The 27,943-nt window shown below is 43.0% G+C and overlaps 2 protein-coding genes across 4 annotated transcripts; one reads left to right on the top strand and one right to left on the bottom strand.

Annotated features, from left to right (window-relative positions):
* Positions 1-1,073: 1,073 nt before the first annotated feature.
* atp10b (ATPase phospholipid transporting 10B) lies at positions 1,074-17,733 on the top strand. 3 transcript variants are annotated; one of them, XM_053428649.1, is made up of 22 exons: positions 1,470-1,607; positions 3,554-3,769; positions 5,183-5,387; positions 5,930-6,015; positions 6,321-6,427; positions 7,515-7,646; positions 7,878-8,005; positions 8,332-8,584; positions 8,801-9,000; positions 10,119-10,274; positions 10,741-11,257; positions 11,391-11,491; positions 11,579-11,705; positions 11,806-11,990; positions 13,599-13,866; positions 14,333-14,409; positions 14,500-14,625; positions 14,715-14,915; positions 15,373-15,453; positions 15,568-15,672; positions 15,857-16,044; positions 17,208-17,733. In XM_053428649.1, the coding sequence occupies exons 3-22, from the start codon at positions 5,199-5,201 to the stop codon at positions 17,512-17,514; spliced, it is 3,534 nt and encodes a 1,177-aa protein (XP_053284624.1). In that variant the 5' UTR covers positions 1,470-1,607; positions 3,554-3,769; positions 5,183-5,198; the 3' UTR covers positions 17,515-17,733. The 3 variants fall into 3 exon arrangements, with proteins under 3 accessions (XP_053284622.1, XP_053284623.1, XP_053284624.1); XM_053428647.1 differs by lacking the exon at positions 3,554-3,769 and having other exon boundaries at positions 1,074-1,607; XM_053428648.1 differs by lacking the exon at positions 3,554-3,769 and having other exon boundaries at positions 1,074-1,607; positions 10,744-11,257.
* Positions 17,629-27,510, bottom strand: fbxl3l (F-box and leucine-rich repeat protein 3, like; the record flags this gene model as incomplete). The annotated part of the gene is given in 7 exon segments (XM_053428328.1): positions 17,629-20,000; positions 20,003-20,124; positions 23,406-23,529; positions 26,531-26,702; positions 26,904-27,026; positions 27,270-27,354; positions 27,356-27,510. Coding segments are annotated over 7 exon segments (1,152 nt in total), but the record flags the coding sequence as incomplete, so codon positions are not given.
* Between the last annotated feature and the right edge of the window lie 433 nt (positions 27,511-27,943).

The following is a 27,943-nucleotide window of genomic DNA, read 5'->3' on the forward strand; positions in this document are numbered from 1 at the left end:
AACTGGTTCGGCAGCCGGCTCTGGAAAAGACAACATATGTCAACACGAGGAGGTGGAAGGCATCCTTCATGCATACCATCTGTGTAAGGAGCTGCTTTGTTGTGGTGCGTCACACATGTCTCACACACATTCACGCAAGCACTTGCATTCACCCAGAGATCATCAGCGGTTCCTAAGTGTCCTTGGGAAAGATACTGGATCCGGCTGTGCTGACAGTGTTTGAATGGTCTCTGATAGAAAAAGTGCTGAGAATTGAAGCGCTGTATGAATGTGTGTATGAATGGTTGAATGTGACTTGTTCTTGTGCTTTAATCGATAAGACTGGAAAAATGATATAAATGCAGTCCCTTTACCATCTACCCAATTCTGTATAATTCGCATGTTGGTTGTTTTTTGCCCTCAATGTGAAAATGTGAAATTTTGGAAACACCTGCTCTGCTGAAGTGTCTATTGGCAAGAAATCTCTGACCGACCTCTGACCTCTCAATAGGTACGTGTTACAGATATATAAGCACCAATAAAGAAACTAATTTTAACTTCTCTTCCTTATCTATCCACATTGTGGACTGTATTCTCTGGTGTGGGTGTATAAGGTCCCTCTGCTTTGTTCATTCACCCTCAGTTCTCCTCTGTGGTGTGTTGTCAGTTCAAATCTCCTCATGACCGACTGCACCATTATCAGCTGTAAATATTGGATTATCAACTCATTTGAGCGCTGTCATTTTTAACACTGTATCAGCATATTTTTTGTATGTAATTTCATGCACCACATCAACGAGTAAAGTATCAATGACAGTAAAGACTCTTATCAGGCATCACTGATTCACATTTCTGCAACTTGAGCGTTTATATTAAAATTTGAATTCGTGTTACTGGTTCAATGAGATTATTGACAGTAAAATTGAGTCACTGCAGAACTCTAATAGGCGAGTGTAATTAGCTGCCATTATTTGCCTCCTGCACGGGCCAGCAGCAGCTTCATGGAAGGAATGCAAACATACCTGTCAATGCAAGGGGCGGACTCAGACGAGGGCTTGGTGTGCGGTTTTAACCTGGCATTGGACCTCGCACTCTCACACAGAAGTGGAAGCACTGAGGAAGCGGTTGAGCCCGAGGAGAGTCTCTTTGAGCTGCGGTTGTTATTGAGAGGATGGGAAGGAGAAGTTGGTGAGAGGAGGCAGAATAGACGGAGCAGCCATGACGTGGAGGAGCCCCCTGGCTGTGGTCAGGGATGCGTTGAGAGGTCAGAGGGCAAGGGAGAAAGACCTCCGCAACTTGGTGTCCAATCTGCCTTACGAGGGACTGGAGAAGGCGAAGCAGCCCAACCGCTACTTTCTCGGCAACGCCATCAAGACCACCAAATACACCCTGCTCCTCTTCATCCCCATGAACCTCTTTGAGCAGTTTCACCGTCTGGCCAACCTCTACTTCGTGGGCCTAGCTATTCTGAACTTTGTCCCCGTGGTGAACGCGTTCCAGCCCGAGGTAGCTCTTATTCCAATCTGTGTCATCCTGTCTCTGACGGCTTTGAAGGACGCCTGGGAGGACTTCAGGAGGTACAAGTCAGACAGGAAGCTCAACAACACACCGTGCTTCATCTACAGCAGGTAAACGACTCAAAGGAGGTCACGCACTGAACATAGTGTGCGCTGCCACATGATGTGAAGAGTGGAAGAGATGTTGGTGCATTGACAGCACCTCCACATCTGTGTTTGTGATTCTTATCAGCGAGCGTGTGGATGTCTGTGCGAGTGTGTAGCTCCTGCACGCTTGTGTGTGTTTTACCTCCTCTGCATTCCAGCACCCGTGGGAATTTTTGACTTAGAAATAGAAAATGTGTGGGAGATTATTCCTCTTTTGAAGAGCTGCACAACAATATCTCTCACCATCGCATTGTGCACATTTGATGAATCCCTCATCGGGGTGTTACATCAGCAAAGACAGAAAGGTTAACGGCTCTCTATTTTTGAATTACTGGTGAAAAATGAATAATTCACAACGGAGGGGTGAACAGTGTCTTTCCAACCCTTTCACTGCAGGGATTTTGAAGATGAGATAGAGGGGAGGGGATTTCGTTTTTTCTGAATATGATGTGATGGAGACACCTCTGATGATGACTCGTCACAGATCCAAACTCTGGCAGGCTGCATCATCATTAACCAGCAGCTGCTTCCTGTCAAATAAAGTGCCCACCGAGGGTCAACAGCAGGGATGCTGGGAAGTGCAGCCTCAGCTCAGGGCGAGAAAAGTCTGCATCTCGTATGTGTGTGTTTATGTGTGAGTGTGTTTGTGGTGATAGGGTCCAGGTGGCCTGAAGTGCAGACTCCAGACGCAGCTTTGGACACTTCAGAGAACACGTCAGTCCCTCCGGGCCTGTTAGCGGACACTGCTCGTCTCTGCCTTGTGCAATCAGATAAACAGCAGTTGAGTCATGAGCGTGCTCTCGCCGTCTCTCTCGTGGCCCGACCGCTGGGTGGGCATGCTAAAGCTTCATTTTGGGCTTGTAAAGATTAGAGCAAAATCGATTGGCTGGGATTTCTTTGAAGTATACAAATGTTTCAAGAGGAGGCTCGAGAATACATTTTGGGTTTCCCCCACGTTCTCGTTCACACGTCCTTCATGTAAAAAGCTCACGTGGAATGCAGTCCGATGAGAGGGATTTAACTCGTCATCCAATGCACACGTACATTTCTCACCACCGACCACCCACTTGTGTTTAAACAGAGGTGTGAAGGGTGGTTGAGCATGACGGGCCCTATCTTCAGGGTCATCGTATCTATCTCGTCTCAATCTCAAACTCTTGTCAATCCACATGAGCTCAAGCGCGCCGAACACGGAACACGCCAGCTGTTAATCATGCTGTTGTATGTCAATGTCAGTTTTACTGTGCGTTTACCGCAGAGCATTAAAACCACTCACCACATCTCACAAACAGACTGCTCCTGTCTGTCGTCCTCAAAGGTTGTTTCGCCTCCACCATGTATGAATGTGACGTTGCATGTTGTATATGAGGCATGTCACTTTATCTCAGTGTTTTTTAAAAATTCTACATATTATCAGGCTTAAAAGGTCCATTAGGAAGGATCTGTCTATCCATCATCACTTCATATCAACTTAATTTACAAAATATTAATATCTGGTGGAGGAGTTGGATGATTAGACAAAGAGAGATATTGCTTTCCAATGCATGTGAGACTCAAGGAAATACATTTATTCACTTTCCCTGCAAAGAGTTGAGATGAAAAAATAACAGCTGGCTCATATCTATGCATAAGAAGCTACAACCAGCAGCTAGTTAGATTAGCATAGCAGAGACTAAACAGCTGTGGAAACAACTAGCATGGCCGTCAAATGCAAACAAAATCTATCTATCAGCACCTCTTAAGCTCATTAATTAACACATATTATCCCATTTGTTTAATCCATATCAAAATGTGACGGTGCAAATGACAATTCACCATTTATTGGGGATTATGTTCACTATGTTACTTTCACACCTACCTTGTTTCGTCGACACATTCAGACTTTTCACTTTATTCCGAAACCACAACAGCAGGTGTGAAAGGGGCCTCGGACCACGGCCTGGACCAACGGACCTAAGTCTAGTGTGACCATAACAGTTGGTCTCAGTCTGGATCAGACTAGGTCATTAAGTGCGTGAGAACTCTTTTGGGAATACTCTGCGAATACCAATCTGTCAACACTCTGGCATCAAACACTCGCCCATCTACAAACCATTCACTGTCAAGTATGGGTGGACGCAGCCCAGGTAGGTGATGACGACAGTACATAAGCATGTCATATAAAAGTATTTGGTCTGCTCCCTCAATCGCTATGTGAAACAAAAACTAACCGGATCAAATGTGAACATGTAACAACATGGAGGTTTAGAGGAGCTAACCAGGCTAGCTGTTTCCTTCCGTTCCCAGTCTTTGTGCTAAGCTAATCAGCTTTTGGCTTTAGCTTCAATTTAATTATACAGAGATGTGAGTGGAATTAATTTAAATCTCAGCCAGGGAAACAAACAAGTGTGCTCCTTTAAAACAAAATAGAAATGTAGAAATGTTCTGGTCGTGTCTGGGGCGTGACGTGAAAACACACCACACACTTTTGAGAAATGGATCTCTCCTGTCAGCAGAGAGAATATTTGTACAAGCTGCCACGTAAATAATCTAAATTTAGTGCATAAATAGAATGCACTAAAAATACACACACACCCACTTGCTGCATTGCTTGAGGCGAGGTGTGGTGTTACTTGGCCGCCACCTATTAATCAGGTCCTACATGCAGGGCAGCATACCTGCAACTCTCTGTCACTGCTGGTGATCCAGCTTGATGTACAAGTTCAAACCAGAAATCCTGTGTCCGACTCTGGAACCGTATGTTCCTGTCAAAGTTACCTCGCTGTAAAACACAAACCACATCTGAAGTACGGATATTTTCGTTTACTTGCTCGATTTATCCCCTGAATTAAGTGCTGTGAAATTGTTTTAATATTTCAATTGACCGCATGAAGGCAGGGCAGTTTTATTTATAATGCACATCTCACACACAGAGGTAGATTCAAGATTCTGCACAGAGACATTAAAGACAACTTAAAAAAATGAATCAATTTAAAATGAAAAAGCGGATTTTAAAACAATTCTCCAGCTAAATAAAAGAGATTTTAAAGAGCAGGGATAATAAGTAAAGAGATTAGAGGAGGTGTTAAAAAGAAAAGCCTGTGTGCAAATTTAAAGTTTATTGATGGAGAAAAATAAATGAACTTAATGAATAACAAAAGGAAAATACAATGAACAAGGGTCCAGTACCAATGCTAGTATGACCTTGTAAAATAGTTTTGTAAATGCACTTCTTATCGATGTGTGGATTTGACCCTGCGCACCAGGAGCAGACCACTCCCCAGTGATCTCAGGGGTCTCACAGGGTTGTTTTGTATAATCTTGTCCTTCCTGTGGCTCCCTGGCAGCCTTTGTAGAGATTTAAGAACAGGGGGGATGTGGACTGTTTTGAGATTTGATTTAAACTCTTGCATCTGAGTTTTGTATGAGTTGTAAGTGCAAAAATGCAGACCAAATAAACCAATAATGCTGATATTGTATTTAATGAATTTGACAATAACCGTGGTCTTTGGACAATACTGCCTGTAATGACTGTTGGTATCTGACACCTCTAAACTCAGGAGAGAAAAAGAGTTCATGGAGAGGCGTTGGAAGGATCTACGAGTGGGAGATTTTGTGAAGATCGTGTGCAACGAGATCGTCCCAGCGGACCTCCTGCTCCTGCACACGGCGGACCCCAACGGCGTTTGTCTCATAGAGACGGCCAACCTGGATGGAGAGACCAACCTGAAGCAGAGGAGGGTGGTGCCTGGCCTCTGCATCTCAGTGAGGCATATTTACCACAACTTGCTTTCATTTCTTCTTTCCTCACAGTCTCTTTTCTCATTCTCAGCCGCCTCACCTTTATCCCGCCTTCCTGCAGCATTTAACACACATTAGAAGCAACTGTGACATGCACCTAACATGACTTACTATAACTGCAGTTATTTTTTTATATGTTGAAGTCAGCTGTAACACACAGAGAACATTCCTATGTGTCCTGACAATGAATATTTTAAGAAGTAGTGATTTAGAAGCACTTAAATGGCACTTACCTATAGCACTCTGTAGTTTCTAGGCTTCCTAGAAGAAAATTGTACTTTCTTGTTTCTTGTTGTTCTGGGTTTGTACCCTCATGGTTGAATGCACTTATAGTAAGTCGCTTTGGATAAAAGCGTCAGCTAAATGAAATGCGCTGGGATGTAATGTAGACCACAGCTGTCGTTCTTGCGTGAAATAATCATTATGTCATTCTTGAAATTCAGGTTACGTTACATTTACAAAACGTTCTGTCTGTCCTGTGGTGACTTCATCTTCTCACTTCCCAGGATCCTGAATTTGAACCTGAAAGCTTCAACGGCATCGTAGTGTGCGAGAGGCCCAACATCAATCTGAATCATTTCAAGTGTTATGTGTGAGTATCAAATACACAGATCACGCCGACCCCCAAACAGTTTCTTTGAGCCTTTCAGAGCAGCCGAGCAAAACTAATTCCAACCCACTCGATGCACTTTCTGATGCTACCAGAGGCATTATTGTGGCTGTAATAGACTTTAATCGATTTCCTCAGGCACCACAGGCCTTACAGATGGTCTACCCATGCTGTCCAGGCATGGCCGTAAAGCAGGAGAATTGCTAATGGGGTGTATATATAAGAAGTAATGAATATCTAACACGATCTGACAGTACAAAAGAGGTTTCTCACTTCTCTTGCTGCAGAGAGAAACCTGATAAAGAGAAGGTGGGCGCTGGACTGGAGAGTCTGCTGCTTCGAGGCTGCACAGTGAGAAACACGGACCATGCTGTGGGCTTTGTGGTGTATGCAGGTATATTCTTTACTTTTCAGCCGCTGTAACCTTGAGTTTTGTTTTTGTTCAGGGCCATAGCCTGCGTGGGCTGACGTCATGAATCAAAGTTTCCCTAACATAACCCCAAACCCAACCCAAGATTCACTACAACCGATGTTTAAAAAAAATCGAATATGTTGTGTTTTTACTAATTCAGTCCTGTCATGTCAAACAAGGCTTACTTATGGCCTCGCTAGCAGCTCTATGAGTCACACAGTGTGCAACTCAGGCTGATGGTTATGTCATTCATTTAGCAGGTTTTAAGTCATAAACAAAGTGTTGGGCAAACTGGACTTTTGACCTGTCAATGAAACTAGATACAAGCTATATGATCCCCAATTACTTTGATTACTATGACTCATCCTCTGGGAACCACAACTACACAAGTTTTGTGCCGGTCCCTCCTCATAATGTTGAGATTCGGTCAGTCATTAGATACGTGTAAACTTTAAGCAGCTCGAGAAATTAGACAAGGAATTAAATGATCACTAAAGTCACTAGGATTCATCCCCTGGGGAACATGACTGCATACATATTTTGCCAGTCCATCCTAGTAATGTCGAGACATGGCCATTCATTCCATTTCATTTCAACTTTGAGCTGCCAGAGTTATGTGATGAAAAGTAACGGCTAGAGTCATAAGGATTCATCCTGTGGGGAACATGACTCCACAAATTTTGTGCCGGTCATTCCGGGTCATGTTGAGATACAGTTATTAATTTCATTTCATTTCATTTCAACTTTGAGCTGCTGGAGTTATACGACAAAAAGTAAGAGAATTGATAAAGTCACAAGGATTCATCCTCTGGGGAGCATGAAAGACTGTATAGAATATTATTCAGTGGCTGAAACAAAGTAGTTGACCAACCAAACGTGTAACTAACATGAAACCATCCGATCTACATGAATGTTACAGAGGACATGACCTTAGTGTCTGTAATCATAGCCACAGCTCTGATCTTTTGTCATGTCTGGAGATAAATTTAAAATCATTTCCTTCTGTGCTCACTGAGCATGTTACATGCCTGCTGGTAAGTGAATCAACACCTTCTGAACCCACCTTTAGGACACGAAACCAAGTCCATGCTCAACAACAACGGGCCGAGGTACAAGCGCAGCAAACTAGAGCGGAAGCTGAACACAGACGTCATCTTCTGCGTCATTCTCCTCCTCGTCATGTGTCTCATCGGGGCAGTAGGTCAGTGATGAAGTGCATAACTTAACTATAAAACCACCCTGCTGACTGTTTCATGATTAATGCTTTCACATTTATGAGGGGATGTTTAATTTTCAAACCAGAAAAAAACTCAGGCACTTTGGCCACAGGCCCAAACTCAGGGAGGAGACAGGGGAAGGTGTGGCGCCAAAAATAGCTCTCCTCCCTGCGAGTCACACGCTGTGATTAATCCGTCTGTCCTCCCACATGCAGGTCACTTCTTATGGCTGCAGGCCCTGGCCACTGTGCCCCCTTACCTGGTCCCCCAAAGCACGGGTCACCTGGACAGTCCTGCTCTGTCCGGCTTCTACATGTTCTTCACCATGATCATCCTGCTGCAGGTGGAGGAGTCTGACCGTGTGTCACAGAGTAATCAGGACTAAAGGCAGTGTGTTTTTATTAATATGAAAATCCTTAAATTACTCCCCTCTCTCCTCCTGTCTCCACTACTTCCCTCTTTTCTCATCCATCTTCTTTTTTCCTCTTCATTCTCTTTTTTTTTTATCGCACCTTGCAATCTCTTCTCTTCACATTTCCCCGACATACTTCCTTTCTCTCATCTTTCCCCTTTTTCTTTCGCATTTGTTATCCTCCATTTCTCTCCTCCTCTCCTCTCCTCTCCTCTCCTCTCCTCTCCTCTCCTCTCCTCCTCTCCTCTCCTCTCCAGATCTTGATACCCATCTCCCTGTACGTGTCCATCGAGCTGGTAAAGATCGTTCAGATTTACCTCATCACCAATGATGTTGATCTGTACGATGAGGAGACCGACAGTCGCATGCAGTGTAAGGCCCTGAACATCACAGAGGACCTGGGACAGATTGAATACATCTTCTCAGACAAGACTGGCACCCTCACTGAAAACAAGATGGTGTTTCGCCGATGCTCCATTATGGGCACCGAGTACCCGCACAAAGAGAACGGTAAAATTTCAAATCAAGACATCTTATTTGGAAAAAAGAGCTTTTCCTTTTTCTATAGATTAATTTAGAAAAATCAGGCATGTTTCAGGGACAGATATTTATGAGTGTGTGTACTTTGGTGCAGATCCGAAGTTTCCACATTTGAACATAACCTGCCATATAGGACACAGACAGTGCCTATTGTATGTCACAACATGGTTTGGGGGATTTTTGCAGCCATCCGTCTGACTGTCCTTGATGAGGCGGAGTCAGAGGAGGAGGTCATCTTCAACCAGCGGCCACAACCCTCGCGCACTGGATGGTCCCTGGATCCTGAGGACACCAACCCCAAAGACAAAGCACAGCCACCCTTCAGCAGACACAAGGGCAGGGTCTTAGGAAATGCCCAGGGAGACGTGGCCTTCAGTAGTCCACTGGTAAGATGATCGCTCAGGAAGGGAAGAAGAGCCAGATTCTTTCCTCCACACCTTTATGTTGTGATGCCTTTCAGTGCTCAGGGCTCTCATCCATCAGTCTCACAGTTTATAAAAGGTTTGTAAAACTTTGGTTTTCTTTGGCTTCACGTGGAGTTCAACTTTGATGACCCGCAACATACGCCTGCATCTGTGTATCTGTGACTGTGCCCTTGGGAGACCAACTTGACAGATTGCTATTTGATCACAAAGCTGAAAGAAAATATTTAAATATAGAAAATAACAAAAGTTATATATAGGCTAAATCCATTTGTCACAGATTTTCCTTATAGCTTAACCAACCTGTAGTCCCGGCTGATGGAATATTGGTTCTGTTCCTTCCCTTCAAACTGTCTCCACTAATTGGGTAATTAGAAGCATAAATACAAATGTATTAAATCTGATATTTAAACAAATCTAACTGGCCTAGTCCAGTTTCAAAATAAGAGCCCCCTCCTTACACATATTATTTCATGTCTGTCTCCACACTTAAAGGACGTCAAGCTGCCACTTGTTTACCCAAATCTCTCCCCTCCTTGTGTCAGAAGGCCTCCTGGTCCCAGTGCCCACTGCAGTTGGACGAGCTGCTAGGTGCCTGTGATACGCACATCCATTTTGGCTCAAAGCTGCCCGTGTCTGTGACGGAACATATGGTCCTACTGGGAACCATTTGGCACAAAGCACTGACATCACATTAACTGTAAACGTGCACTATAGATTAGTCATTGTTAGTACACAGGTACAGTAGCTCTGTGGCTATTTTTGTCCCCAAAGACCTGGAAAAACAAACTGAGAGCACTGCAGCACAGGATCCATCTTTAGGTCTCCTCATGCTGTGTCTCTAACCGAGCAGAAACGTTGTGTGAATGAAAACGGCCTCTTTTCTTTTCCCTTCCTTCCACCTGTGCTTCCTGTAATCCTTCCTTGCACACGGACAAAACAAAACCGGAGGAAAAGGTTAAAAGCTTAAAACTTTCTCCCAATCCTGTCGCCTCAAATCAGTGAAAGCCGAGTGTAAGCAAGAACAAGTTTATCAGCGTGAGCTTTTAATTAACAAAGTGATTAACTTTCTACTCCAACAGGAAACTGAGGTGATTCCAGACAGGAAGCTGCTTCAGCAGATTAGCAGGGCAGAGTGCAGCGGCAGGCGGCTGACAGATCCCTACCTGGACTTCTTCCTGGCTCTCGCCATTTGCAACACTGTGGTGGTTTCCATGGCAACAGCTTCCAGACAGAGGGTGAGGGCTCAGTTTGCTGTGACTGTCGACGGGATGAACAGATGAAGTGAGGAGTCAGGAAGGAAGAGATGGACGAAGGATTTGTTCTGTCGACATTCTCAAAGTGCAAACTTAAACGGCAACATATGAAATCCTATTTGACCGCAAATGTTAGGTTTAATTGTGACAGTTTTCTTAAATGATTTGGCTCTTCTGTGATCAGTGGTTGGCACAACTATCCATCATCTTTAAAGCCTGTGTTGTAAATGTTCTGAGTCGTCACTAAATTAGCCCCAGTATTAATGGTTTCTCCTGACTGTGCTGATCTGAGGTCTGGTAGATCGGAGAAATCAGTGCGTTTCCCTTGAGTTTGAAATTAAAGAGTGGAAAATAGATGACACCGTTGTTTTTTGAGAGGTCTGTTGTGTTTTCATATGTGTGTGTGTAGGTAAAAATAATCACTTGACATACATATTCCTGGTTTCAGAAGAGTTGGCTCCCACACCACGGTCGCACAAACAACCCTCTGGACACTTTGTCCAGCCTGGTGAAAAGTGCCGGCTCTTTCTGCCACATTTTCACCTCCGGGCAGCGCAAACCAATGCAGAAGTGTTCCCTCTCAGAGGACTACTTTCAAGAGGAGGATATTAATCCGCCTTTAAAGATGGAGACGAATGAAAACACCAATGACAAAAAAAAAACACGTTCGCCCAGTGCAACCTCAGATAATCTCAGCTACGAGGCGGAGAGTCCGGATGAGGCCGCCCTGGTGTACGCGGCCAATGCATATGACTTCATTCTGTTGGCCCGCACCCCCGACAGTGTGACAGTGAGGCTCCCGTCTGGGGAGGACCTGGTGTTTGAGGTGCTGGACACCTTAGCCTTTGACTCCAACAGGAAGAGAATGTCTGTGTTGGTGCGACACCCGATCACCAGAGAGTGTGTGCTGTACACTAAAGGTGCAGACGTTGCCATCATGGAGCTGCTCAGCACACCGTACGCAGGTGTGTGCCAGTGGAAGCATATTCACACACTTTCATTAAATTTTTCACATGCATTAGCAAACACTGTCACTCCCTGGGTCACTTCCGAACTCAAAATGAAACAATATAAATACACCTGTCTTATTACTTCCAGAGCACCTCAGTGGGAGCCAGAAGAATATAGCAGCTGATACTCAGCATCACCTTGACTGCTACGCTAAAGAAGGGCTACGGACTCTTTGCATCACAAAGAAGGTGCATAATAAGATATGTTATATGCACCAGCATCGTGTTCTTATACAACTCGAGCTCTGTTTAGCGTTTTCTCTGTGTGTGCTGCAGGTTGTGAGTGACAAAGTGTATGAGAGCTGGTCACTGAACAGACAGAGAGCTCAGGCTGCTATAGAAAACAGAGAGGAGCTCCTCATGGAAACTGCTATGCAGCTGGAGACCAACCTCTCCCTGCTGGGTAACATACATCATTCATTAATTCAAGGAACACGTGAACACATGCTGCATGTTTGTGTGATGAGCACAGCGGGTAACTTTGGACATATGTCCTCCTGTAGGGGCGACGGGCATCGAGGACCGTCTCCAGGAGAATGTCCCAGACACCATCGTGGCGCTGCGGGAGGCAGGGATCCAGGTGTGGGTGCTGACCGGTGACAAGCCAGAGACAGCTGTCAACATCAGCTATGCCTGCAGGCTGCTGGAAGAGGAGGACCTGGTGATTAACATGAGCTGCAAAAACAAGGTGAGGAGGCCGCTGTCTGCCTCACTGAAGGTTGACTGGTGGATTCAGAGCTGCTGCTCCCAACCGATGATAAATGCTAGTGTCTCTCTGACATATTTCTTACAATCAAAGTTAGTCTCAGTTAATCAATCATAAAATACTACTTGTTATGCCAAACTGTATTTAAGAGGAAAAAGAGGAAAAAAAAAAAAATGTAGATTTTGGGGTATAAATAAAGTAACCTTAAATTATGTCTTTACATAACTTTTTCTTCAACAATCAAAATCAATACCAACAAAATTAACAGATATATTCACTTCAATTTAATTATATTTGACTTGAATGGCGCCAAATCATAATAAACATGATCTCAAGGCACTTTAAGGTCAAGAGCTCAAAATTGCAGAGAAACCCATCAGTTCCCACTTTGTAGTAGTAATAGTTTAGGAATGTAAGATTTAATAAATTATCACTTTGTAATAAATTTTATCACATTTTTTATCAAAAATCTACTGAAACCATTATTGATCATCCAAATAGTTGTTGTTGTCTCTCTTTTGACAAATCAGTTAGTTGACCAATTTTAATCCAATGTTTATGCCTGAATTTAGCAAATCAAAGAAAACAAGAACACAAATGCAGCCTTTTTAAAGACGATAAACTAAGACGTGATTTATATTTCACATACAGCCTGTGTCAGAGGGCAGGTTTTTTTTTCTTTGAAGGGCTATTCAGGACAAACCACGTGTTTTCCAAGCAGCAAGCTCAAGAGGTTTTAACTCGGAGCTCGTCTCCTTTCACTTTAAGTGGCCACATCTTTTTGACCACTTTAACTTAAAGGTCAAAGCCTCACATTGGGATTGGAGAGAGATAAGGGTGTCAGGTGTGGGGGGAGGGGGGGTCCCATGGCTTCTCTGAGGTCATTAAAGACCTGGTCGCACTGGAATGAGCCCTTCATAACAACCTGACCATGTCTAATCATCCCCGGCCTCAAATAGACCACAAATTACCTGTCAGCTCTAACGGATACAGGGGGATTTCTCTGGAACAAAGGGGCCACTGCGCTCCTCTCAGACGGGACCAGTCATTGATGATGAATGGAGCCGGCTTCCCTCCACACAATGCCTCACGCTTTCATATCTAATTGCAAGTCTAATATTCAACCCTCAGAGGAAATACCCCTTCTCTCATGATCCAGAGTGGAGGCATATTGGTAATGAACTTTTTTTTAACCACTGTAACTCCACCACCTGAGGGCTGCACTCCCACCATTATCACCCAACCACACCTAATGAAATTTAGTCGGCATTAGAAAGATCAGATGGATAAAAACAGGATGCGACCCATTTTTCAAATCTTGTTAGTTTTTCCTTTTGGCTGAGAGGCAGGAGTTATTTACAGACAACAGCGATGAGTGTGAAGGGACCAGAGCCTGGCAACTGCCTACACTCAGACATTATGAACATGACTCCACATCATAAGTGATGTCTTTTACCAGCAAGCTCCACAATCTGCAGAGGAAGAAACCCAGATGTATCCAGTTAACTGCCACGAAAACACCCAGTAAAACCAGCAAAACTATACATTTAAAAGCTTCTTGAAAGTGATAATGTAGATGTTTTTTTCCAGCTCATTTGTACATCCATCCTGGACAGTACTCTGGAGGAGGTGAGGCGGTACGGGGAAGACCCTCGCAACGTGGACACGACCCCAGACATCTCTCTGGTGATCGACGGACGCACCCTGGCCATGGTCCTGTCCTCGGACCTGCAGGACCGCTTCGTGGACCTGGCGAAGCGCTGCCGCTCCGTGCTCTGCTGCCGAGTCACACCCTTGCAGAAGAGCAGCGTGGTGAAGCTGGTGCGGGAGAAGCTCAAGGTCATGACACTCGCTGTTGGTGAGAAACTTGTGTTGAGCTCATAATCCTGGAAGAGCTAGCTAGGAGGATGATATGATTCATGAACCAGCTGCTTTAGGCCAATTTTCAGCCAAATTCTATTATACGCTGCTGGACGTTGAATATTTTTTTTTCACTTTCTTTAACTTTGCCAGACTGGGGTGCTATGACGTTAACACCTATTTCCCAAGGAATAATTCATGGGTTTGATGAAAACAAAAAGCTTTTTAGGGAACAGATATCTATGAGTGTGTATAATTTGGTGCAGTGTCATTAGATTTAAGGACTGTTGAGCCTTGTTTGAGGTATTCCCTCTACTGAGTGGCATTCTGGTTAATTGAGGAGTTTTGCATAAACCTCATATTAAATTGTTAAAAAAATGAAGTTGTGAAATAGGGAAAAAGAATTATTAGAAGACTTTCTTTAGTAACATGTTATTGAACTGATACCCTCTGTGTGGCTTCAGGCGATGGTGCAAATGACGTCAACATGATCCAAGCAGCTGATATCGGCATTGGGATATCGGGTCAGGAGGGCATGCAGGTCTGAGGCTTTGAAGATGTTGTGTGTGTGTGCCCCCCCCCGCGCTCCTCTCACTGTCCAATTCATATGACTCCAGTTTGTCACCCACAGGCGGTCATGGCAAGTGACTTCGCTATATCTCGCTTCAAACACCTGAAGAAACTCCTCCTGGTTCACGGACACTGGAGCCACACTCGACTGGCCAACATGATCATTTACTTCTTCTATAAGAACGTGGTGAGTCTTGTCTCTGTGCATCTGAGCGCTCTGCTGTCTGATTAAACGCACTTCCCATCTAATCATGTGCCGCTCCGTGTGTTCCTCAGGCCTACGTGAACCTCCTGTTCTGGTATCAGTTCTACTGCGGCTTCTCCGGCACGGCCATGATCGACTACTGGCTGATGATTTTCTTCAACCTCTTCTTCACCTCCGTACCACCCGTCATGTTCGGGATAATGGACAAAGACATCTCTGCAGAGATGCTGATGGGTGTTCCTGAACTGTACAGGACTGGACAGGGTACAGGGGTCAGTGACACGTGTATACCTCTGCCAAGGCCCAACAGTTCCCTTAAGTTCAATCAAGCTGCAATACATTTCACACACTCATAGAAATCAGCTCCCTCAACACGTCTGATATGTTTTATTTCATCAAGAATCATGAATTATCCCGTGGTTAACCAGTGAAAATGTCAAAAAATCTTGTAATATTAAAAAAGAGATAAAAACTTGTTCCAGTTTCGCTCCAGTGTTAATGTGTTATTTCCTAACCCACACCTGCTTTCCACCAAATTCCCTGGAAATCGGTCAAAGAGTTTTTGCATAGTCTTTCTTGTAAACAGACAGAAAGACAAACGTGACAACACCTCCTTGAATGGTGGAGGTAAAAACCTGATCAATGGCTACATGTTCATGACATTATGCCCCTCATTGATTGGTTGTTTTACTGTTTTGTGTTTCACACTAATACGTATGTTTTTTTTAGGACTACAACCGAAAAACTTTCTGGATCTCCATCCTCGATGCCTTCTATCAGAGTCTGGTCTGCTTCTTCATTCCATACTTGGTGAGAGAAACATTTTCACTTGATGCGTCTGTCACGGTGCATCCTCTGAGTTATTTTACTCCGTTTTTTCTGCCTAAAGTTTGACAACGAGTGTTTATGTTTTTTCTCCTTCAGGCTTACCAGGACTCAGACATTGATGTTTTTACCTTTGGGACTCCTTTGAACACAATCTCTCTATTTACCATCCTGCTGCATCTGTCAATAGAGATCAAAACCTGGGTGAGTGCTGACCTGATGGATATCTTTTTCTAGATACGATCACAACAAACCTCCAGTGAGCCAAAACGCTCATTGAATACTTTCAGTCAGTCTGCATTTGTAGGCTGTAAATGCACCAGAACCACTGATGGGACTGTTATTGGTAGAGTTTGTCTTATTATTGCCCGATGCATCTGTCCTGCAGACGCTGGTTCATTGGGTAGTGATGCTGGGCAGTGTGGCGGCGTACTTCATCGTGACGCTGGCCTACAGCGCCATCTGCATCACCTGTAACCCTCCGTCCAACCCGTACTGGATCCTCCAGAGCCAGATGGCCGACCCCATGTTCTACCTTGTCTGCATCATCACCACTGTGGTGGCTCTGCTGCCCAGGTACGATCAGTCCAGGTTTTTTTCCTGGATGAATCTTTTATCCCCAATGGTTATTATGAAAATGTTAAGAGGACTGTTATTTATTAGTGTGTGTAATCTGGTGTGGTTCTTAATAGAAATCTGGATTTCCTGTGAATTTAAATGTAGTTTCACAAGTTGGTCCTTGTTGGAGGTTTGCACTCAATTTTTCCAAAACTCATACATAAGCAGCAACAGCTCCTCCAGTTTTCCTTATTTTCTCCTCACGTTTCTCCTCTGGTATGTGTACAAATCATGATTTTATTTTTAAACAAACAAACTGTCATAAATCTTGACTATAAAATATAAAAAAATATTTTTTCAATAGATAGCAACCTTTAAGTTACAGATATAGAGAGAGTGGTAGATCACTTAATGTTGCTGCTGTAGTATATTTTTTCCTAATGGTAACCAGGGTGCCAGTACATCACTACTTGTGTCAAGCCAGGATATAAACAGCAGCACAGGTCATCGGTTTCTAGAAAAGAACAGCATATCCCCCCACATCCAAGAACCTGGAACAAGTAAATGTTTTTACTATAAAACTTTTTACTGATTTTGGCACATTGAGCCGTTTGCAGTTGCTCTGTTTGAGATGGGTAAAGTTGTCTCGTGGTTCCGATGATGAATCTGAGGGGTTACAAGGTATTCAAGGGAATAAGAAAGAAGAACTCTGTTTAATACAAGTTCATTTTTCTTTTTCATTTTTTCACTATCAGAGGATTTAATAATTTAGGCCGCTCAAGGTCATTTAGAAAAAGCAATCAAAATATGTCGGAACACGGGGATGATGAAGGATCAGAATTGTAGGATATCTAAGGGATATAAGTCAGAGAGATCGGGAGGCACCCCCTGCCCGTTTAAACCTATTCACCCCTTTATTTATGTATTATTTAGGGATACACATTTGACTCATGCAGATCATTCAATTCTGAGATGGTTATGGTGCAAAGACAGTGGAAGCTGATTTCTAATAAATAATGTTAATTGTGAAGGTCAGGAATGACTGCACCACGGCTCTGTCTTCCACTCGCCTGGTGATGCGTCTGAAAGTGCTGATATTTAGAGGGAATGCTCTGATTTACATCAAAGGGCCGCATATTTTTCACTGGCCTACTTTCTCACCACCACGCTCTCTCCCCCAGGTACGTGTTTCACGTGCTGAGGAACTCTATCGCCCCCTCCCCGCTAACACAAGCCAGGCATCTGGACCGGCTGGACCCGTCCTCAAGGGACCAGTGGATCAAGGAGTGGAGGAGCTTCAGGGGCGGAGGGCATGTCAAACGCTCCAGGCTGTCTACCCCACCCTCTCCCACCCTGGAGACCCCTGTGGACATTTATCCCCAGTCTCCCACCGCATCTGATATCACGGAGGATGATTTTACACTGAATGTCATCACAAACTATCAGAGGCCCGGACACACAAGGAACAAAGACGTAGTGGCATCTTGACGAGGGGACAGCAGCCTGGTTATTTATTTAGAAAATTGTAAATAATCCGCATTGGCTCATAAGTGGAGACATCCCAGTGTAATGTCTCCTTTTGTGGGGGTGGGAGAGGTGGTCTTACATAAATGCAGTTAGAAAGAATCACTCCTCTTCTTCTTCAACTTGTGGCAAATCATCGATCAATGTGATGTGTGCGTTTTGTAATAAACTGCTCGACAAATGGCAGGCAGGCCCACTCCTCTTTATTCTCATCATAACAAGCTGCCACAGTGAACACATAAGCCTGTTACTTTCCTGATGGGTTTTCTGAGAACGGTGGTAACCCAATTAGTTATGCCACCCACCCCTCCAAAAAAGTGCCACTTTCCCAGAACAAAATGCTTAGCTGGTTTAATGTATTCCGCTCACCTAGATACCCCAAACAGTCGCAATGCATCCTGTCACTGAGGCAGACGCCCAGATTTTTCAATTTAATTTGCCTGAATGAAAAAATATGTATTTTCATAGGCTGGGCCTGTGATGAGTTTGGTTGTAAAACTCATACATTTGTGGAATAGATGAAGAAACAATGTTTCCTTCAAAGGTGCCTGTGTGCGTACGTTTGTGTTTGTGTGTGACATGTAACAAGTAAAAAGGTAAATTCAAAAGAATGTGAAGAAAAAGGCTCCTGAGCTGCAGACTATGATGCTTTCCTTATGGAAATGGAGTGTTCACAAGCCGAATCCACTTGTTAAAAGGGCTGAGTTATCATTGGCATGCTGGTACTTCATTATACAGCAGCAGCAGCAGCTCTGCTTATATAACGTCCCACTGACTCCAGGAAGACCACTGCTGCCATCTACTGCTGGAAACTAAGAGCTGCAGAAAGGTCAAATGGGACAAAGTCAGAAAAACACATCAGACAAGGCTTCAGTGCATCTGAGCCACGAGGACACACAAGTGAATCAACCACATTTTTACTGAGGATCAAAAGTGTGAGTTAAATGGCAGTTACACAGAAGCAGACCTGAGCGAACTGCTGTATATACAGGAAAACCATGTAAACGTACATGATACATATTTTACATTTAATTAATAAATACAATCTGTAGGGTTTTAATATTCCATGTGGCACAATGCAGCACCACATACTGTGTAGGCCTGTTTTAGTCATATTTTTCTTAAAATACATTTGTACAATAGGGTAGAAAAAAGAATGTAACATGAAAATATGATATGAACAGGTATTTGACACAAAGGCCTCTATTTTAAACTTAAAACAATGTAAAAAGATCAAGTCTTGAGAACATATGTTTCAACCAGGATTCCTAGATTACCAGGAAAGTTAAAAAATAAAGACCAGAAACAATCTTTTTTTTTAAACTTTAAAATGACTCTTCAATCAATTTCAATGTCATTAATTTCATGTCCTGCATATTAATGATGATAACCTGTAATAACAACTTAGAAGAAAGAACACTGTTTCATGGTCACTGTCTTTACTGTCTTTGGAGAACAACTGGACACATTTACTGGACTGACATTAACTTCAGTCTATAAGCGTAGAGAATAAGCTGTAGATGTAAATTTCAATGGATTTCAAATCAATGTCAATAGTGAGGGGAGAATATCATATTAACTAAATAACATATTGTAACCATAAGGTAAGACCTTGAATGAGATGCTGTTCAGGAAAAATGATAAAGTTTGATGCTTTAAACATGAGCAGTCAGCAGATGGCAGATCCACGTCCTTCACACACAATGGTTGGCAGGTTGCAGTGAGCGAATGCAAATTCAAATCTCCTTCACGACCTGAGAGAGTCTGAAAACACGTCCAAAAGTTCACATGGAGAAATCTATGCGTCGAAAGAAAGCTGAGTGCTCAGGAGAAAGCCAGACAGAAATAAAAAATAGAAGCGACAGCATCAGAATGAACCAGTGAACTTCTAGAAACCCCGCCAAGAACACTGATGTAAGAGAACCTGTCTCTCACCAACTGCTTATCCAAAAAGAGCACTACACAAGCTTTACAACAGCTCCACAGTACGATGTGTAGCTGTGGACACACTGATTAAATACCTCATTTAATACAGGAAAGTCATGTACTGCATTACCAGCCCTCCTCTCCGGCTCCATCCTACCAGGTGGGCATCATATCAGGGAACCACATGCGACCCAGGTGCTTGGACACTCCGCTGTTGATCTGTTCCATGTTGTAGCGGTTGTCTGGGATCAGCACCTCCTCCATGATTGACATCTGAGTCAGCCTGCCCCCGCACATCTTCACAAATTCCAGAAAGACACTTCAGGTCACCGCGCACTCTGCGAGCCCGACGGCCGTCAAGCTCCTGCAGCAATCTGCAATGTGGATCAGCTCCTCGTCCAGGGGCCCCAGGCCGGTGGCACACACGACCAGCTCCACCAGCCGAGGGCAGTTCAGTCCAATGCGGCCCAGCATCTCTTTGCTGACGGGCCGGCCGAAGTACAGGTGGGTGACGGGAGTGTCCTCTCGTAGAGGAAGAAGTACATGACGATGTTCACCTTGGGCGAGTGTCGGACCAGAGCCTGCCAGCTGCTCCTCTTAATGGTGTGAAAGTGCGTCTGGCCGGGGTTTTCACTCACCACATCAGCAGGGGTGGCTCCCGGTCAGTGTTGTGCAAGTTCACTACTCTCATGAACAGGTTCAAAGTTCAGTTCATACTAGTAAACATGAATAGTTCACGTTCATAGTTCACCATTTAAATTCTGAACTAGTTCAGATTTCAGTTCATTTCATAGTTTTAAGATGGACAGTGAAAATGAAAGACTTAACTTGTTAAAGAAAACCTTATCCATCACTACCCCTTGCCTTTACTGTCGGAATGTTTATCAGACAGTGTGTAAAAATCCCTCAGATAATAATAAGGTGCATCGGATCTCGGATGTAGTTGCTGAGTCTGCGACTCTGCTTTCCCTTGCCATCTGTATATGAGACCGAGAGCTGTTGTGTTGCAGGTATGGCCTGCCCCTTTAAGGAAAGTTTGTAGTGTGTGACGTAGTGCACCAGGGTATTGTGGGAAAATACGCTAAAAGTGTGTTTATAAGGAGAAGTGACGGAGCACCTAGAGGTGATGCGAGTGTTGCTCCTGCTGTATATCCGAGAAATAAAGTGGCCGCATTCCAAGTAAAGAAACATCTCCTCCTCCTTCTTCACGGAGCGGTCCGGACGGCTGGTTACCGGCCAGACAGCGAGCCAAGATAACCAGTGACAGGGGCGGCTCCTGGTACAGGCGACATAGGTCCAGGAGACTGATTCATCATGACGTGACACATGCAATGTAAAACAATACATTAACGTCACACCATCATCCTCTAACCCCGGGACGCACCGGAGGTAGAAGCGCTGTGAAAAGCGCTCCGCCTCCTTTCCTCTCCCATGGTAAATACTTTGGCTGTTCGCACCGGCAGCGTAGTGCCGGGAAGAACCAGAAAGCGCCGCAGCCACACACACAAGCACATAATCTCCTGTGGGGGGGTGGCGGCTACAGGCTTGCGTAGGTCAGTCACCCGTGAAGACCAGCATCATTTACCCCTGAACCAGCGCGGAGAAATTATGATGAAATGTAATAGAAAATTTTTAAATATAAAATGAAATATACATTTTTTTTGTTAAATCAAATATATTTTTTTTTCTATTAAATTAAATGGGGGAAAAAAAACTGCGCGCGCACATCCTGCGCAGAAGCCCATTGCGCACATTCTGCGCAGAAGCCTACTGCGCACATTCTGCGCAGAAGGCCACTGCGCACATTCTGCGCAGTGGGAATGTGCGCAGGAATTGCGCTCGCAGTTGTTGTTTTTTATTAAATTTTAAATTTTAAATTTTACATTTTAATTTTATTAATAGATATTTTGCAATTAATAAGTGATTGAAATTACTGCCAATTTTAAGAGTTCAGTATATTGCCGGCTAAGATGTGAGAGAACCCAGGACCTTCTTGTCGGAGAAAATATTTTCTATTTTTCTACATATATTTGACAGCCTTACTTAAAGGTTACTTTTATATTTTTGGATTTTAGATACTGGATGATTTAACATGCTTTAAAAACCAATTGTTAGAGAATAACCCAGAAGTTTCCAGCCTTGTCTTCTGACGCCTTTCAAGAATCACAGTCTGCTGTTCCTGATTCCAGGTGATGTCCTGAGGCTGCCCCCTGCTGGATGCTGGGTTCCTCTGCACTCCAGCTGTTGTCCTGAATGAGCTTTGCTAATGAAAGAATACTGCATAGTCACATGCAGTATGCGTTGAGAGCACAGCATCCTGGTTTAAATGTTACTATCAACACATCTCCTTTGGTACTCTCTGTGCAACAAACACACTGTGTCAGGGTGAACATTTAAATTAATTCCACTGCATCAAAGTCGTACACGACACAATATGGATGATGGGTACACAGTTTTAGCAATGGTAGATACTTGTGTATTCAAAACAAATGAGCTGTTAAAAGACCTATACCTCGTACATAACTAACCGTCAAGTAGATAAACTACAGGTCTATTAGAAGAATGTAGATAAACCATTAATATTAGAAGAAGAGAATTTCCTTCTCAAACAGAGAAACTGTCTCTGTTTACACCTTAATCCTAATATAGCTTAAAATCCCAAAGCAAAGAATTAAATCATTTCAACATGCATCAGTAGACATTGAATTATCTGAAATAGTTTTAATAAAACATGCATTTGTCAAAGTGTAGGTGTGCTGTGTCTTGAAAAAAAAACTTCGGATTCCTATTACTTGTCTGTGCATATGTACTAACTTTCTGTAGGCCAAGTATGAATTACGAAATGTGAGAATGGATTTTTTAAAAAGAACTGTACTTGTGTAGCAGTGTATTGTATATAGGTGCATCATTGTCAGCTGTATAGCCAGTTAAAGTGTTTAAGTGGGTCGCATCAAAAAGTCATTTCAAGTAAAGTTGAAAAAAATAATAAAATCAAACTTTTGACACAATGTGCTTCTGTGCCAATAACAGAAAACAGCTCCAGAAGGTTTTGAGGTACGACCAGACACTCTGAAGGGACATAAAATGGAGGGATAGTCCAAAGGAAGCGGAGAAACAACACATCAAGGCATAACATGAGAGATGGATGGAGTTGATGTGCTAATCTAGTATATTTCCTGTCAGCTTCCCTCTTTAGCAATGTGCAATATTGAATTAGTTGGACCCCTAAATAATGTTTGTATTAAACTATGAAATGGTCTCAATCTCCTTATTCGCCTTCCCTCAATGTTTCTCAGAGCAGCAATCCAAGTTGCAAACAGAACCTGTCCCGTTTGGGTGTCGGAGTACAGCCATGGCGAGTTGAACGGCATATGCCGTTCCATTCGACGCCGCTGGATGCACAAAAAGAGAAAAACAAACCTCAACAACAACAACCTCACAACAGTTCCTCATAGCAGCATGATGCATACAAAGAGATGTATAAAAACCTCCTCACATCGGCAGCATAGTATGGACATTTGCTGATGTCACCACCCGTACACGTACACGCTGCGGTGATAGACTGCGGTTACAGTCAAAGATGAATCAAAAAAAGATTAAATTATCAGGTGCACAATTCAGAAAGCACCGCAAAGTAGAGGAGGAGAAGAAAGAAAAAGAATCAGCCCAATTGTGGACATCATTAATGTTTATTTGTGTCAACATGACATGATATCAGTACAGCTGATTTCAGACTCTTTTTTAATTTTTTATTATATATTTGTATTGTTTTTTATAGCTTACAATTTTGTCTGCCTGTGTGTGCATCTGTATACAGGCCAAAAGTTATTGGGGTTGCATGACAGTTTGCGTGTGTATGTTGGGGGGGCGCCAATTTGAAATCTCGCCTAGGGCGCCAACATTGCCAGGGCCGGCCCTGCACATCAGTGCGCAGGTGCTCCAGGTGGACGTGTTTTTCAGAGGAGAGAGCAAGCAGGAGCTCATCACTGAGAAGGTGGTAGTTCAATGCCAGCTCCCTGAGGGCATTGCACTGGTGTGCCACACACAGGATACCTGTGGAGAGAAAGAGAGTTTTAATAGGAACAAATCCCTTTAAAAAGAAACGTTCAGAAATTAGGAGAATTAAAATAAGAACAGTGATTTCAGTGAGTCAGGAGAGCTGTTAGATGGATTGCCATTAATAAATAAAAGTAATTGTCCCTGGAAGATAACTTTCTTCAAGGGCTGGGCAATATGGCCAAACATTATATCAAGATAAAAAATATTATATCAGTTGTCATGGGAATTTCTCAATAGTCAAGCACAAGTCATTACAATGTCTTTCTGGAAGTTTATTCTACATCTGCAGATGGGCATCAATGTACAAGACCATGGAATAGATTTCATACAATGAGCAATGACATACAAGAAAAGCAGCACTTTATACATCTCCAAGCCCCTCCTAGAGAGGAAACAAATGTTATCGATCAACCTCTTTCATGTTAAGCAATAGGTGACCAATATCCTGTCACCTACTCTTTCCCAGACCCTTGGAATGTAAGATCTGTTTTCAAGATCCCTTTCCCAATGTTTACAACCACAAATCCCCCGTTCTGTTAAGTCTTTGTTTGGTGACCCTGTCAGTGAGGAAGTCATATAACATCAGTTTGAGTGCAACCCTGACTTCTCAGGCAACATTTGTTATCTTTCGAAACATCAAAGTAGTTCCTCATATCAATCATTGCCCTAATAGTAACATTTCTATCACACAGTCAATATGGATAATCATCAAGATAAGATAAAAAGTTTCAAATATTTATAAGATTAAAGGCAGATTCTTGCTCCTGAGTGAAGGTTCTGGTGGTGGATCGTGATGGTAGATTGTGGTGATGCATTGTGATATTGATGGTGGCAGCTGGTCATGGTGATGAATCGTGATGGTGGTGGAAACTGATCATTGTTTATGATTGCAACAAGACAGTTTGATATACAATATGCCTACTACACTTATGCTAAAAACTGGTTCTTCTAATAAATGTAGTACATATTGTAATTTTGTTGATGTGTTCAGCTACATTTGTCATCTATTGCCCTGGATCCCTCACATGTGTCTCTCTGACGTTTCTATGTGTTCTTTCCATCACTACGTTTTTGTTATTGTTTCCTGTTGAGTTTTAAGGACAGAGTATGTTGCACCTTGTTAGACCCTGTGAGAAAAATTGTGATAATGAATATGAGCTGTACAAATAAAATTGGATTGATAACTGATAATGAAAAGTAAAATATTTAGTAATCTGAGGTTATTAAATCATTTGTTATACCTCCTCACTGTGTACAGTATTTATGAAAATTATATTTCAAAAACATGTTTTTTTAAATTTTGTTTTAGCCTTTGCCTTATTTCTTCAATTGTGTTCATATTTGTGTCGAAGTAAGTGAAAAATCTTGACTGCAACTTTTTGTACTCAAGAATTGTTTTCACTTCTCGCGGTCGTCATCTTCATGTCAAGGTTAAAACCTGTTTGTTGTTTGACCACATATCTGCAACAGCGACATTCCCATCAGCTTCAGTCATGTTTAGTTATAATTAGCAAATGTTAGCATGCTACACTTGAAAGATGAACATGATAAACAATAGTATAAAATATAATAGAGCTGCTGGTGCTATAGACTCACTCTTTTTTATAAATGTATTTATCTGGCATTTTCTATTAGACGGTCACAACCTAAAGCAACATGTGTCCCTCTTGTGGCCTAGAAATGTAAGAGTGTTTAAGTGTCCCAGTTCAAGCCCGGCATGAGACATCTGCCACGTATCATTGCACCTTTATCCCTCTTTTCATTCCCTGTACTCTCTCTGCTGACTCATACAGTGAAAGCCAAACAACAAAATCCCTAAATGAAAATATATATTGACCTATTAGGGAGACATGAGGACAGCTGCTCATCTTCAGCAACTTGAGCTTGTCCCTGTTGTTGGCAACCAGCCCCTTCAAGGACAGGTCGTCCACTGGGGTGTCATCAATCTTGATAGAGGACAGGCACTTGGAGTTGACAAACACCACGGTCAGTGCAGACACAGAGTGAGCCTGAGGAGGACAAGCAGACAGGTCAGAAGATTTTTTATTTTTTTTTGTGAAAAGCACAAATTAAATCGATTAAGATACAATCAACAACGAGGAGAGTTGAAAACAATCTGCAGGTGTACATGCTGCTGAAATACCTGATGTGACTCACCAAGCTCCTTGTGTGCAACAAATAGAGCATCGGTAAAAGAAGCGGCCTCTTACCTGGGACACATCCATGAAGCGGGGCCGTGCTGGGGAAATCAGCCCTAGGGTCTTAATGGTACAGTTCACCAGCTGGGAGAGAATGTCACAGGCCGCCTCTGCAGAGCTGTACAAATAAAATTGGATTGATAACTGATAATGAAAAGCAAAATATTTAGTAATCTGAGGTTATTCAATCATGTGTTATACCTCCTCACTGTGTACAGTATTTATGAAAATTATATTTCAAAAACATTTTTTTTAGAATTTTGTTTTAGCCCCTGCCTTATTTCTTCAATTGTGTTCATATTTGTGTCGAAGTAAGTGAAAAATCTTGACTGCAACTTTTTGTCCTCATGAAATGTTTTAACTTCTCGCAGTCGTCATCTTCATGTCAAGGTTAAAACCTGTTTGTTGTTTGACCACATATCTGCAACAGCGACATTCCGATCAGCTTCAGTCATGTTTAATTATAATTAGCAAATGTTTGCATGCTACACTTGAAAGATGAACATGATAAACAATAGTATAAAACATAATAGAGCTGCTGGTACTATAGACTCATTCTTTTTTATAAATGTATTTATCTGGCATTTTCTATTAGACGGTCACAACCTAAAGCAACATGTGTCCCTCTTGTGGCCTAGAAATGTAAGAGTGTTTAAGTGTCCCAGTTCAAGCCCGGCATGAGACATCTGCCACGTATCATTGCACCTTTATCCCTCTTTTCATTCCCTGTACTCTCTCTGCTGACTCATACAGTGAAAGCCAAACAACAAAATCCCTAAATGAAAATATATATTGACCTATTAGGGAGACATGAGGACAGCTGCTCATCTTCAGCAGCTTGAGCTTGTCCCTGTTGTTGGCAACCAGCCCCTTCAAGGACAGGTCGTCCACTGGGGTGTCATCAATCTTGATAGAGGACAGGCACTTGGAGTTGACAAACACCACGGTCAGTGCAGACACAGAGTGAGCCTGAGGAGGACAAGCAGACAGGTCAGAAGATTTTTTTTTTTAAATTGCGAAAAGCACAAATTAAATCGATTAAGATAAAATCAATAACGAGGAGAGTTGAAAACAATCTGCAGGTGAACATGCTTCTGAAATACCTGATGTGACTCACCAAGCTCCTTGTGTGCAACAAATAGAGCATCGGTAAAAGAAGCGGCCTCTTACCTGGGACACATCCATGAAGCGGGGCCATGCTGTGGAAATCAGCCCCAAGGTCTTAATGGTACAGTTCACCAGCTGGGAGAGAATGTCACAGGCCGCCTCTGCAGACTCTATGCAGCCGTCCACCTGATTTACCAGCAGAGATTCACCGTTCACATAGAGAGAGAAAAAATCAGAAATGGGAAAGATGGAGGTCTGAGAATCATTTCAGCCTGGATGTGTTAGTCTGCCAAGACATCTGATGCGTCATGATGGATTGTGAAGCAGATGGTTTGGATTAAGGAGGGCACATAATGATTTTGAAGCAGCCTTGTTGTGAAAATGGAGAAGAGGAAAAGGGAGAGGAAAGGGGCGACAGCAAGGGAGGACCTTAAAGCTGACCTACTGCAGGTGCTGGGCGTGCTTCATGATGACCTGCCGAATAAGGTCAGGGTGCGTGGAGCGCAGGTAGGAGCTCAAACTCAAACCTCCTTCAAAGGTCGGGGGAGTGAAAGACCTCATTCCATCGGTGGCACACGGACGAGGCCCTGGCCCGGTCTATGAGGGACAGATGATGGAAGATCTTCAGGACGACGTGGTGGGGCAGGTTACCCCAGTCCTCTGATGGAGACAGGGCCAGTCATTTTCCACAGCCTTAGAGCCTATATCTGATTGTGAGATGATAAATTACTTGAAGCACCACTGGCAACTGCATTTAAAGTTTTTTAAAACATGTTCAATATATATCCTCAATTATAAGCTTCTATATGTCCTCACTTTTGGTCTTCAGCTACAGGCTCCAAACGTACAGAGCCTGTAAAGTCTCCTCACAGACATGTCGGTCGAGTCTGAAAATGCATATGTGGCTAAATGTATAAATGAAAAAAATCACCTACTACATTATTATGTTTTTTCAAGCGTTTTTTCAAAATAAACTGTTGACATGGAGCATCTACAAAATGCATAATTGAAAAGGAAATGGATTGGATTATATTCACAAGAAGTATATATCATCTCACGTGTCAATTTTATGAATAGCATTTTGACTATCAATTTAGAGATTT

The sequence above is a fragment of the Pleuronectes platessa genome, chromosome 8 (assembly GCF_947347685.1).
Source record: "Pleuronectes platessa chromosome 8, fPlePla1.1, whole genome shotgun sequence".
Taxonomy (NCBI): Eukaryota; Metazoa; Chordata; class Actinopteri; order Pleuronectiformes; family Pleuronectidae; genus Pleuronectes; species Pleuronectes platessa.